The sequence below is a fragment of the Athene noctua genome, chromosome 5 (assembly GCF_965140245.1).
Source record: "Athene noctua chromosome 5, bAthNoc1.hap1.1, whole genome shotgun sequence".
NCBI lineage: Eukaryota > Metazoa > Chordata > Aves > Strigiformes > Strigidae > Athene > Athene noctua.
The window spans coordinates 13118125-13131351 of NC_134041.1; the positions used below are offsets into that span (position 1 = coordinate 13118125).

At 55.9% G+C, this 13227-nt stretch overlaps 2 protein-coding genes across 3 annotated transcripts; one reads left to right on the top strand and one right to left on the bottom strand.

Annotated features, from left to right (window-relative positions):
• Positions 1-5236: 5236 nt before the first annotated feature.
• Positions 5237-6349, top strand: C5H1orf210 (chromosome 5 C1orf210 homolog). The gene is made up of 3 exons (XM_074907194.1): positions 5237-5363; positions 5624-5818; positions 5894-6349. The coding sequence occupies exons 1-3, from the start codon at positions 5237-5239 to the stop codon at positions 5986-5988; spliced, it is 417 nt and encodes a 138-aa protein (XP_074763295.1). The 3' UTR covers positions 5989-6349.
• A 4173-nt stretch (positions 6350-10522) lies between these two features.
• On the bottom strand, positions 10523-12194 carry TMEM125 (transmembrane protein 125). 2 transcript variants are annotated; one of them, XM_074908158.1, is made up of 2 exons: positions 12124-12194; positions 10523-11965 (listed from the first exon to the last, which is right to left on the bottom strand). In XM_074908158.1, the coding sequence occupies exon 2, from the start codon at positions 11651-11653 to the stop codon at positions 10991-10993; it is 663 nt and encodes a 220-aa protein (XP_074764259.1). In that variant the 5' UTR covers positions 11654-11965; positions 12124-12194; the 3' UTR covers positions 10523-10990. The 2 variants fall into 2 exon arrangements, with proteins under 2 accessions (XP_074764259.1, XP_074764258.1); XM_074908157.1 differs by having other exon boundaries at positions 12131-12177.
• Between the last annotated feature and the right edge of the window lie 1033 nt (positions 12195-13227).

Consider the following 13227-nt stretch of genomic DNA (forward strand, 5'->3'; position numbering starts at 1 on the left):
GCATTTCTTCTAGGAACACCTGCATAAGAGGTGTTTATCTGTGCACAATCCTTGGGCTGGAGGTGGAGTAGGAAAACTCTCTGGAAGGTTTTGTGTGGAGACCCAACCAGGACCCTGCAGCTCCAGTTTAATCCTATGTGCTTCCAGAGGAACCAGGGAGGTGGCGGCAGCTGAGCCCAGCCAAAGCAGCTCACTACACTTGCTTTCCTGTAATATGGAAAGCTCCAGCTGCCCAACCCACAGCACAGTGAAAGCACCTGAATTTCTGCTGAATTCACAGACCTCAATGTTTTTGCTGAATCACAACAGACTAAAAAAGAGTGACAAAAATATCTCTTTTTGTTATCATTTGCACATTCTAATGCACAGCGCCGCATGCCAGAAACCATAACGCACTGATACGTTTCCTGATAGGAAATGCAAACGCCCTGTGAATCCACCAACAGGCTGGGCTGCCTCAGCAACATTTTCTAGTCCTGCTTCTCTGGCCATTTGTTTTCTTTTAAGAGTCCCAGGGAGGCCCTACAAGGCTGGGTTAAGGGCTGCTGCACCCTCAGCCCACCTGGTCGCGTTGGCAGGGCAGCTGGGGAGCAGGCAGCTGCCTGGCTGTGTTGGCATCCACCACACACTCGCAGGATGAAGGACAGGCTCCTGGGAAGCCCTTTCCCCGAGGAAAGGGTGGGACACGTAGCTGCGGAGGAGACCCTTGGCAGCAGGGGGGAGTGGGGCCACCCTGTCCCAGCTGCTGCCAGGATGGAAACTGCAGATCCAAAGTGCTCTTGTTGGCAGGCGGCCTCCTGTGGCTGAGCAGGAGTGGGAATGGGAAATGGGGAGCAGGGAAGAAAGCTTGGGGCTCCCTCCTGCTGCAGAGGCAAAAGCTTTGCCAGTCCTTTCCCGCTTACATGCCCCAGCACCCGTGGTCATGGGAGAACATCCCATCCAACCGTGTGCCAGCAAGCACCCACAAGATGCTGCTTTGATGTGATTTTCCAAATTTTCATTGACTCCACAGCAGGGCTGGCAGGGAGCACTACTGATGAGCAGTGTGTCTGTGTGAGGGGTGCTGGAGGTGGTGGGGCACCCCCATCCTCTAGGACCTTCACAGGAGCCCTGGGTGCTCCTCAGGGAAGTCACATTTTTGTTAGAAGCTCCTCGATGCTGGAAAGCCAACACTGCTGAGCCACTGCCAGGCCCAGGACCTGCCCATTTGCTGCCCATTTGCAACACCTTTCCACCAGAATCCAAATAAAATTTTTGTTTTCCTGTAGGACACTTTTCTGCTGCCTCACCCCCTGCTTCTCTGGCAGAGGCTTGTTATGTTCCCCTGTCCTGGGTGTGTGGAGCCAGGGCACAGCACTGGGGCCAGGCTCAGGCTGCTCTCCTCGAGCACGGCCATCTCAGGGCACATGCCATAGAGGTGCCCCCCTCCTCCTCTGGCCCCCCAGCACCTCCTGGTGCTCTGCTCCCACCAAGGCAGCCCCCACAGCCCCGCACAAACCACCAGGCAGATGCTGGCGGTCCCCTGGTCACCCGTCACAGGAGGCAGCGGGTGGGAGGTGGCGGGGCGTGGCGGTTAATGTGTAACCGGTGCCGCCACCTTTCACCCGCGCGCAGCCGTCGGGAGGGAGCGGGGCTGTGGCCGCAGCCGGGCTGGCTCCCAGGTGCTGGTGGTCTGCGGGGCCGTGTGGCCGGGGCGCAGGGGCTCGGAGAGGGCCCCAGGCCGTGTGGCTGTGGCCACACCTCGCCCTGCACAGCCGGCTCCACCGGCTTCCCAGCTTTCCCTGAGTCTTATTTTTCTGACAGCAGTTTCCTGGAGCCAATGGCTCCTTCCCGCCTGCTCGGGGTCTGCAGCCTCCTCTGCGCCTGGTCAGTGGTGACGGGACACCCCTGCAGCCTCGATCACCAGGTAGGGGGGCCAAGGGGGCTCCAGTGTGGGCAGCAGCTGGGGGGGGTGGGCAGGGACACCCCACTCGCGGTCCTGCCGGCACAGCTGGGGTGGCAGCACCGTAGCACCGTGTGCTTGTGGGCAGCAGTCCCTGGCAGGCAGCTCCTGCTCTGCATGGCTTGAGAGACAGTGAAAACCTACGGGAGGAAGCGGAGTTAACTGGGAGATGTGCAGTGCCAGTGGCCACCAGCCACAGGGGTGGTTCACCCACACATGGAGCCTGGCTGCCCTGCTCCCAGCCCCACAACACCCCATCTCCCAGCCCCACAACACCCCATCTCCCAGCCTCAGGCTGAACACGTCATGTTGTCCAGCCCATTCACCAGAGCACAGCAGGGGCTGGCAAAGCCTTGTCAGTGCTGTGGCATTTCTGACTCTGGGGGTCAGAACTGCAGCCATAACACAGCTGCCCAGACAGGGTGCAGAGCGAGCAGCAGCGAAGCACATCCCTGAGGGGCTCTGAGCCCCCCACTCCCTTCTCCAGTGCATGGTGATGCAGTGACTGAAGCCAGGGTCAGGGCAGCTGTGGGGTCAGGATCCCCACGGGAAACAGAACTAACCCATCCCACCGGGACAAGCGCTGCAGGCAGTAGTTCAGCTGCACCAGGCGGGAACCAGGAGGAAGCCAGAAAAGTGGCTGTTGCGGACAGATGGCACAGGGCAGTGCTGCCCACCCAGCGCTCAGATACTCCCTCAGAAGGCTTGCACTGTTTTCCACAGCCTCCCGGAGCCCAGCACCATCTGAGCCTGAGACAGGACCTGTGTGGTGCCCAAATGGCTCAGCCCCATTATAACCCAGTCCTCGGCAGCCCAGCTTTGTAAGTGCACATCTATTCCTCTAGCAAGCAGGGACGGCAGGGTCTGATAGATTTAGGTGAACAGGAGGATGAAAGGAGAGGTGATCACATGAGAGGCAAGGAAATGAAAAGGCTGGTTAGCTGGGAACCAGTCAGACCTAGAAACCCAGAACTATGACCGCAGCAAACTTCCAGCATGGCACCTCTGCCTGGGGGGCCCACACACAGCATCGAGCAGGAGCCCATGCCTGTCCAACCAAACTTAAACTGCTGACCTGCTCTCTGGCAGCTTTAGTGTGGGCAGCTGACCCTCTCCAACATAAAGCCCAAGCAGGAGTAACACATGTTGGGGACCACTCCCCAAAACCAGCTTGAATTTGACCACCCATTTTTTTGGGGAAGAAACCTCTATCTGTGTGGGTTGATTGATCCATCCAGCATGCACTGCTGGCCTTTTGGGACAGTGAATGGTCTCTGGTCTGTTTTGTTTAGTAGCCTCTGCCACTCGCAGTGTATCATCAGAAACACGGGAGGGCTGGAAGCATGGGTGCAATATCCTGCACAGGCCCTGAGGAGCAGCTCTTGGCAGGGGTGCCTGGTGCAGGTCCCACTGCTCCTGCCTGCCGCTGCCTGCCTGCCTGCCCTTCCAGCAGGCAGGGGTCTTGCCCACTGCCTTGCCCCCAGTGGGAGGACACCCTTGTGTCACACAAGAGCTCCCTGGGGGCTGGAGGTGGGGATCTGGGGGAGGAAGAGGAAGGCCCTCTGCAAGCTGACCCTGTATGACAACTGCTCTGTAAGGGAGGACAGGAGAGTGACAACCTGGTCCCTTCGCACCCACCTTGTCTGTTTGGGTTCCTCCCAGTTCTCCACACTCCTTCTTTACTCCTTCAGTTGGCTGCTCAATCCTGGCTGTCCAGTTCATCTTTCTCCATTTATCCTGGCCTACACCAAACTGGCAACTCATGTGTTTTTTAAAGTTTTTTGTGTCTTTTTTAAAATCTGCAAGGGTAAGGGGTTTGAATTTCTGGGGAGTCTCAGTCTAGAGACCCTCTCCAGCACGGAGAGCCTGTCTCAGACAGCAGGTCTTTTCCCAGGGATGGGCCGACTGCAATGGGAAGAGCCTCCTGCACGCTCCAAGTTCCCTTCCAAGCAACATCACTGGTTTGGACCTCTCCTTCAACTCCTTGGTTGTGCCACGTCATGGGACTCTCCTGATGCATTTCCCTTCCCTGCGGTACCTCAACCTCTCTAGCAATGCCCTGCTAGCACTGAGCCCAGCAGTCTTCTCCAACCTCAGGGCACTGCGTTTGCTGGACCTGAGCAGCTGCAGCATCACCTACCTCCACACAGACACTTTCAAGGGCCTGGGAAACTTGCAGACACTGCTCCTAAGAAACAACAGTCTACAAGGGCTTGAGGTCCCTTTCTTCCTGCCACTGAAGGCTCTTTTCCACCTGGACCTGCAGCACAATGCGCTGGTCTCTGTGGACGCTCTGAGCCTGCAGCTGATGGAGGCAGTCCCGCAGGTCTGGCTGGAAGGGAATCCCTGGGTCTGTGACTGCGCCGCACACCCTCTGCAGCAGTGGCTACAGCGCAGGCAAGGTGAGCGGGCAGGGGCGGCTGGCAGGAGAGGTGTCAGGTGGGAGGAATCCCGGGTCCAGGGGTCTCACTCAAGCCTTTTGCTCCAACCCCAGGCATGCTCTGAGATGGCTCTCCAGGAACCTCTCCCACCCTGTTGAGGGACAGCGAACCAAAAGGGGATGTGTCTGATCCTTGCTTGCAGTTACATATGATACCAAAGACTTCTAGAAATGACAGCAGGATAATTTAGCCACTCTTCTGGGAAAGGGGCTGCATGTGTGCTTCAGTCCCTAAATCCACCTATATGTATCTACATGGAGTGACCGCATTTTCAAGAGCTGCTGAGCACTTGGCAGCTCCTCTGCTGGAGCCAGATCAGCTCCATGCCTCTGAGCTCGGCTCTCAAGCGAGAGCAGCCCTGTGACAGTGAGGTTTCTGTTAGTATCCATGAATTTGGCATTATCCAGTTAAAAGGAACCTGCTAAACAGTCACACACTTGAATGACTCCTTGGTCAGAGAATTTTTTCTTTGGTTGTACCTTACAATGTGCTGAGGGTGACTGAGGCTGGAGGGCAGAACCAGGAGCACCTTGTGATGTGTCCCATCAACTTGGGAGCAAGCAGATATAGTCTTCTTTAAACTGGGGGGGAGATGGGCAAAGACCCCCGGTCCCACCTTAGTCCGTGTGTCTTCCAGCCGTGCAGGTGACCTGTGCGTTGCCCCCGGGACTGCAGGGCCGGGAGGTCGCAGCTCTGAATTCCCAGGACCTGGGCTGCGGAATGAAGCAGCGGTTTCCTCGGTGGGTCAGCACGGCGCAGCAGATCACAGTGACCCACAACAGTAAGTTGTACAGCTACAGAGGCGTCTGTAAGGTCTAGCTCCCTCCTGCCCTCCATCACGCCAGAAGGGACCATGGGTGGAGACCCCTGCTCTGCCCCTCAGTCCCAGGGGCTCCAGCTGTCCAGCCGCCACCGGTGCAGTGGCTTGGTGGGGAGGGTGGCCACCGCCTGGAGGTGTTTGCTGGCTTTGCAACAGAAAAGTTAGCAGATGCCACAAAGCCACACAGCACAGACTCCACAGTGATGGGCACCACTCTCAGACAGCATCTGGCAGTTTCCCTCACAGTGTTCACACCCCCTTGGTAGCTAGCTCTTGGTGAAGAGCATTTTTATTACTCCTAACAAAAGCAATCCAGTGCTGGCTGCACACTGCAGGCATGCGCAGGGCTGGCTGGTGGGGAGCGCTGGGTATGCCACAGCCTGACCCGCTGTGCCCTGATGTGTCTTTCTTGTGCCACAGCCACCACACCACCCGCCGGGAAGGGGGGAAGGAGCTGGCCGTACCTGGTGGGCTTCCTGGTGGCAGCAATCGGCATCTCTGTCCTGATCGCACTGGCTGCCAAGTGCAAGCTCTTCCACAAGAACTTTGCCAGCTACCGCCACCGGCCGCTACCTGAAACCAGCTCGATTGGAGGCAGCCCCATGGAGGACGGCAGCGGGTGGGACAGGGGCTCCTCAGGCCGGGGGGACTGTGAGAGGCACCCCATGCCCGGTGTTGCCGACCTTCAAGCTGAGGATGACGATGGCTTCATCGAAGACAACTACATCCAGCCAAGCGAGCAGCTGCCAGAGGAAGAGGAGCGGGGGTCCCACCTCTCCATCTGAGCTTGCAGCTCAGCCACCACCGCTGCAGCCTCTCTCTGTACCCCCCATCTCCATCTCCCTCCTGCTCTTTCCCACCTGCCCTCAGCTTTTGCCCCCACGTGGCTAGGGACAGGAAGAAAGGAGAGGAGGGGAGAGAAGGGGTGGGCTGGGAGTGGTGATGGAGGCTGAAGGCAGCCAGCCCCACAGTGCCCCAGTGTGATGCCAAGAGGGCTACACTGGCATGGGAACACCAGACCTGCCACTGCTCTCCCAGCCCTGCTTGGATGCTGAGGATGAAGGAGACGATGCTTACCAGGCAGCCTGGTGGGGTGAGAAGAGCCTGCCCTACTGCTCCCTGTGGGGTCTCAAGCACTGGCCCTGCTCCCCCCCGGTTACAGACCCAGCCCTGCTCTGTCCCTCAATATGTGGTCACTTTGGGTGTGATTAAAGCATGATTTAACCCTGCCTCTGCCTGCAATGGTTTGCTGGGGCTCTCCCAGTGGTGGTGCCAGGAGGAGATCCCCAGCCCTACAGCTGGGATGCGGCTTTTTTGGCCTGTGCTTTCAAGGACCATAAATACATTCCTCGTTAACTGCAGCAGTGAGAGAACAGGTCTGTGGCACAAGTGCTCTTGTGCAAACAAATCTGTCACCTGCTGTGGTGCGGGCAGCCTTGGTGCGTCATTGCAGGGTTTCTCTGCACGTGTCTCCAGCATTGCTTCCCGCTGCATCACTTTTCTCACTCTTCCGTCTCCAGCAAGATGTGCTAGAAAGGCACTTACCTTTCCATGTTGGCTCTGTAGAGCTAAGCAAACTTGTTGGCAGTGCTGGTTGTGGCGTCAGGCAGGCACATGTGCTGGGGTGAAACAGCCCTGTCCCCCGGCACCCATTACAGAGTCCCATCTGTATCTATAACCATGGAATTATACAAACATTATAATTTTTGCATGCCTGTCATCTCTGTGGTATGAGAGACATAGTTATCTGCAAGTTATTTCTGCTGTAGCCGGTCGTGCCTGTGTGGGTCACACTGGGGTTAAAAGCAGGGAGCAGCAGTGGTACTCACCCCTCATAGTAAGTGTTTCACAAGGCTGGTGCCATTGGGCTGGGGAAGATTTCCCAGGGCACAGTCGGGTTGTTACAGTCCCTGATAGCCTGGGAATCTCCATCATGCTCCAGAGCATGAAGCATCATCACAGGGACAGCATTTCTTGCAGCCCCCCATCTCTTTCAAACCTCCATTTCACTGTAAACTGCCTTTCTATTTCTCTACTCATTAAGATATTTATAGAGCACACTGTAGGCAAAACTAAATAATACACGTTAGAGAAGATAAATCAAAGAGGATGACAGGGTCAGGGGTTGGATGGGTGATCCAGGCCAGTGGCTTAAAGCACCTTCCAGAGAGGGAACGTGCTAGTTGAAGCCAGGAGGAGGAGGAGGAAAACCTGCTGGCTTGTTTCACTGGTCAGCCTGTTTTTGCTCTTAAATGTTGTATTTCTAAACTGAGCTTTACTTGTGCAGTCCCTGCCTCATGTTTTGCCTTCTGGGCTCATCTTAACAGATGAAAATACAATATATGCTGTAATTTTTGGAAATTTCTAGTATCTTTCAGGTAAGATAGGTAACTTAAATCTGAGGGCTGGGAAAATGCATTTCAGTTATCTTTTGGAGGGTATTTTCTGGGCTTTTCAACATGCTTTTCAATCACAAGGACTTGTGCTAGATGCGGTACTTTACTTTTGGTCTCAGCAATGTCTTAAATGAGATTAAAAATAAAACTGCCCAGATTTACTTATGCAGGATCTTGCTCACTCTCATCCCTCAGTGTGCAGTGGTGGGTTGCTTGTCTACTTTGACCCTGATGGGAGGCCCACCTGTTTATTCTTTAACTGAGAAGACGTTACTGTTTTTCTGGTGTGCAGGGAGCCCTGGTCTCGTGGCAGCCCCTCTGCCCTCCCTCCAGGCAGCTCATGTCAGGGGGAAATGCATCTGGAATGCAGAGCTGGAAATACAAGAGGGTCAGAGCAGAAAAGGAGGTGCCTTCTCAAGGTGGGTCCCCCCCAGGAAGCTGCTAGAAGGATGGTGGTTGAGGCTGGCGGATGGGTGCAGTAGCAGGCATGCAGGCTGACTGGTTCCGGGCTCCTTGCAGGCAGCAGCTGCCGCCGTGAGGCTCGAGGCTCAGCCCTACTTGCAGGGCAAAACAGCTTCTCTGTAAACAAACCAGCCGGCACTGACATATTTAGGAGGCTTGGCGAGCTCCACGTGAGGATCTTTCAGGGGCATGGCCAGGTCTTAGCTTCACAGAGCAGTGGTAGCGGGGACTGGCTATGTCTAGGTCTTTAAGCAGAGGGACATGCAAATGGATCTGGAGGTGAGAGTTGTGTATCAGGAAATAAATACTGGTATTTGGGGGCTGTGGTGGTGGAGCCACACTAGTGATGAGCAGAAACCACAGCCACAGGAGGGACCCTGGGCTGTCATGATTTCTGTCCTGGGCTCAGCCTCAGCAGAGGCCAGCTCTGCACAGCCCTGCCACCTCCCGCTCCACAGAGAGGCCGACGCTCAAGCATCAGCCTTCAACACGGTTGACTTCGGTAACACTTTATTATGTATTTCCATACACAACACAGGGATTAAAAAAGGAACAAGACAGTACCACTGTTGCAGAGGTGGCCCAGTGACTGGGGCAGTGCAGGCTGTCCATCTGGACAGCCAGACACCCAAACCACCATCTTCAGGGACAGCCTGTGCTCAGACATTATTTCCTTGGGTTACTGTCACAGCCCATGAACATCATTTTCTGACACAATTCATGGGTACTTTGGGCACATTTTGAAGGGGCTATGGAGGGGAGGATTCATATTAGCATATAGGCAGCACGGAGCTGCGAGCTGGGCACAGTCACACATCTTCACAGAAATGCCCAGATGTGCAAAACAGCTGGTGTGCAGGCAGCTGTGGCCTGTCCACATGTGCAGGTTAGGGGAGCTGGGAGTAACTGCTAAAGCACTGCAACAGGCAGAGGTGGTGCAGCCTGGCTTAACTGCACATGCACCGACACAGACGTGCTGAGCAGCAGGAATGGTGATGGTGCAAAACTGTCCAGCTCTGGCCTGTCCCTCCCTATGCACCTGGCACCAGAGCCTGGAGAGGAAGGACAGCTCTTTGCTTCGCAGAGGATTTAGCACAGAAAGACCTGAGCTTGGTATCACCCTCTGAACTCTTGGGCAGATTAAGGGAAGTGATGCAAAGAGATGAGGAAACAGCAGTTTAATAAAATCTATGGATGATGTGAAAGTGGCAAAGGAAAATGTAGAAATAACAGAGATCCAGAAATAAAAGCTAAAATGATGTTCCTGTACTTTGGGGAAAAAATCCAAGGCTTCTGTGGAAGGAAATCCACCAGGAGCAGGACAAGAGTGGATGAATACAGAAATGCCCTCATGCTACCTGAGTACGCTGGGGACAGTGTGGTCTGGAGCTGCAAAGGGATGAAGTCCTCATTGTCCAGCGTATAGCTGGTGGGGTTCATTGATGCTGAACTCTGACACTGCCTCCAGGTGTAATATGGACAGTGATTTGTGCTGTTACTAACAGAATGAGCTACTATCCTCTTCCAATAAATTTTCTACCAGGCACCAAAAAATAATAGTTCCATTACAGAGGGAATTTAGCAAATAATGAGCAAAAATAACAGCTGAGGCAGAGCAGTTTATGTGAGGGGGAGACAGGAGCAGACAGAAGATGAAAAGAACGTTGTGCAGAAGCAGCTTTGCTAGGAGGTTAGGATCTGTGTCTGCGGAAAGGACTGTGAAATGGTTCATGGGTACAAGGAGCAAATAAGAATTTTGACAGGTAAATTAGCCTCAAGTCACAGGAAAAGCTCCCGAGGCGAGCTGTTACTCTGCCTCTGGGAAAGACACCTCAGTGATAGCTACCTTCTAGAGATAAAAACACTAAAAAAGCTCCAGGTAAGGCCCAAGTGGTAGCAAAAGACCTTTTCTGCTCCACAGCAGCTGCAGCACTTTGGGAGACAGAACAGGCAGGGACTGTCTTGAGCTGCAGTGCTCCTGCGGCAGCAGAGGTGCCTCTTCCTTGGGAAACTCCTGTCAGAGGGCAACAGCGCTCCCGCCTCGCACCACCCTTGCAGAGCAGCATCTTCCCTTCACCATCCCCCAGTGACTGCACCTTGCGGCTTGTGGCTCATGTGGCTGGAGCACTTTGGCATGATAACAGAGCCCCAGCACAGTCCAGACTGATAACCCGTCAGGGCTGACACCAACACCCTTTGATCACCCCTTTGATAAACCACAGAAGGTGGTGGGCTGCCGAAATGTAACACTGAAACAGATCCTGGCATTGCAAACACAAACAGCGTTTCATGTGGGGTCCAGCCATGCTGGGGCTCCGGCACAGACATCCCATGAAGATCCCACGCTCGCTCCCACAGACGCGCAGATGTTTTCTCAGGAGCAGCCCCTGCAGCTGTACCTCCCACCAAGCTCCCTTCACTTGCGCTGCATGCCTGCTGACATGCAGAGTATTTCCTGCCATTCATCAGCTGCTAGAGGCTCTACCTTGCTCAGGAGTTGGTGGCTCTGCACAAAGCACAGGGTGGTTTTATACCACCTGCAATCACAGCCTCTCCTGCCAGGAGAGCACATGACACAGCTCTGGGAACTGCAGGAACCAAGCAAGTTCTGGGGTCCCCAGGGATACAGGACAGGCTCACCTTAACTCTGTGACAGGGATCACAGCCGGGTGGGCAGCAGCTGCCACAGGAGGCTTTGTGGAGATAAAACACCAGCCAGGCCAGTGCTGTGCTCCTAATGCGTCAGGTCACAGAGCCCATTCACGCACCCCAAGTCCCTGCTGTGCCGTCAGCCTGGGGCAAAGCAAATGCCAGTCATCTCCAAAAGAAGCAAAGGCACACTGCAACGCTCACCCTTCCTTCGGGAAAGGCTGGCACAAGCCCTGCTGATGGGTTGTATCCAGTGAGGCTCATGCAGGGGTGTCCTGGGTCAGATCAGGTTGGCCATGCTGGAGGTGGGAGGAAGCCGCCTGTTCGCAGTGAGGCGGCCAGAGATGGTGAAGACACGGATCTCACCGGCCTCCAGGCTCCGAGGAGCAGCCTGGCGACAGGAGGTGCAGAGCAGGTAGAGCAGCAGGCAGAGGAGGATGGCACTGCCAGCGGTCAGGAGGACAACCCCGCTGGTGAACATGCTGGCCAGCGGCCGTGCAGGGCTCAGCTGCATGGTCGTGGTGGAGAGGATGGTGAGCACGACCCCACAGACCATCAGCACCAGGGCGCTGAGCAGCAGCACCAGGCAGTCCGAGAAGCCCCCACTCTTCAGGAGCTCGATCTGATCCCGGCTGCGGATGCAGTTCATGTCCTGGATTGCAGAGCTCAGCAGCTGCTTCAGCAGCACGAGCAGGGCCAGGAGGCAGAGCGTGGTGCCCACAGCCAGCCTCCACTCCCCAGACCGGCTGCTAGTGCTGTACAGCAGGATGATGCCGCCAATCCCGCAGGCCAGAATCAGCACCACAGCCATCCCATAGCACAGGATGGACTTCTTGGGGTCCTGGAACCACCAGAGCTCCACATGCTCCTCCAAGATGTTCCTCTGAATGTGGTCTGCATCCACAGGGGTGCGGGGGCTGCTCAGTTCTGCCAGCTCTGGCATGGTGGACGGATGGATGGGGAGGGCACGGTGGGGTGGTTGCACAGAGGAATCTACACCCTTACAGCGATGTGGAGGGTCAAGGCAGCAGCAGTTTCAAAGGCAGTTGCATTTCTCAAGCGGGGACGCCTCTGTCTCATTCTCTGGAGCCTGGTGGAGCTCCCTTCTGCAGCAGTGCCACTTGAAGAGCTATGGTCCATGTGCTGGGGCTGAGTCCACCCCCCAGGCAGGGCTGCAGGACATGGTGGAGCATCCCCTGAGCAGCACCATAAGGGAATACCCAGTGCTGTGTCCTTTCTTTCCTGTGTCTTTTATCTGAAAGAGTCAAGAAGAGAAGATATTATTAAACAGAGACCCTGCTCTCTGTACCAAACCATCCCCAGCCAAACCCTGGGCCTGGGTTGCCCCGGGCTGGCCTGCAGACCTTCCCCTGCCTCCCTCACAGCAGCCCCATGAGTTGGAGCACAGATCACCACACACGTCTTCCTGGGAGACCTCTGTGCACTGCGGGGGGACCTCAGCCTGCCCCAAGGGTGAGTCTCTTGCCTCCCCAGCCCTCTGTGCCCTGCTCAGAGGCTACTGGCACTCGCTGCCCACAGGACTCTGCCTGCAGCTGGTGCTGGCAGCAGGGCAGGGATGGAGCAGAGGCAGGTCTCTCCTGGGATAAAGCCCCATTCACAGCTCTGGCTTCACATGCTCCCTCATCAGCATCAGCCTCTTGTCACCAACTGGCTCTGCTGCCCAGAATGACAGCGGGAGGTGGGGGTCAGGACTGGGGCTTAACCCTTCCAGTCCAGTCACTGGAAGAACAAGAGCTGCCCTTGCTGTAAGTTCTCAGACCTGTCCCCACTCCTGCATTGCCAGTGGTTTCCCCTCCCAAGTTCTCCAGAGGTATATGATGGTTACATCTCCAGTGGTCTCAGCACTTCCCTGGAAAGAACCCCCAGACAGCTGGGACCTGGTACCCTACAATTTTGCTCTCCTCTCTGCTGATCCCTGAAGCACTTCACCACTGGAGGGGAGCAGGGGAAGGGCAGCAGTGGCTGCAGCGTGGAGGCAGGCTCTATGGTGCTGTGCTTAGCTGGGCTCCCCTTGGCACAGCACCTAGTCTCACTCGCAGCCCGGCTTCCTGGGCTTATCACCTCCTCAGCGTCCTGGGCCCCCTTCAATGCTTCTCTGGGTACAGTTTTACACCAAGAGTGGAAACTACTTGAATTTCTCTCAGATAACATCCTGCTGCAGTATGTGAGTGTTCCAGCTGGTCCCACAGCACCAGAGGGACCCTCCAGCACAGCTAGTGCCCAGAACAAGGACAAGTGCTGGGAAGGACAGTGTGGGAGGATCTCAAGTATGGCTGAGCCCTTGAGACATGGGGCAGAGCCTGGAGACCCACAAATTGCCTCCCTGGTCACCTCCCAGACAGAACGATGCACCCTCAGCCATCACGGGAACACACACACACACAAACTGCTCAGAGTCCCACGGGAGCCTGTGGTGGGGACAGGAACTGATGCAGATCCCCTCTGTCAGAGCTGTGTCACTTCTCCCGGGTGGGACAGGCCACACAGCACCCTGCC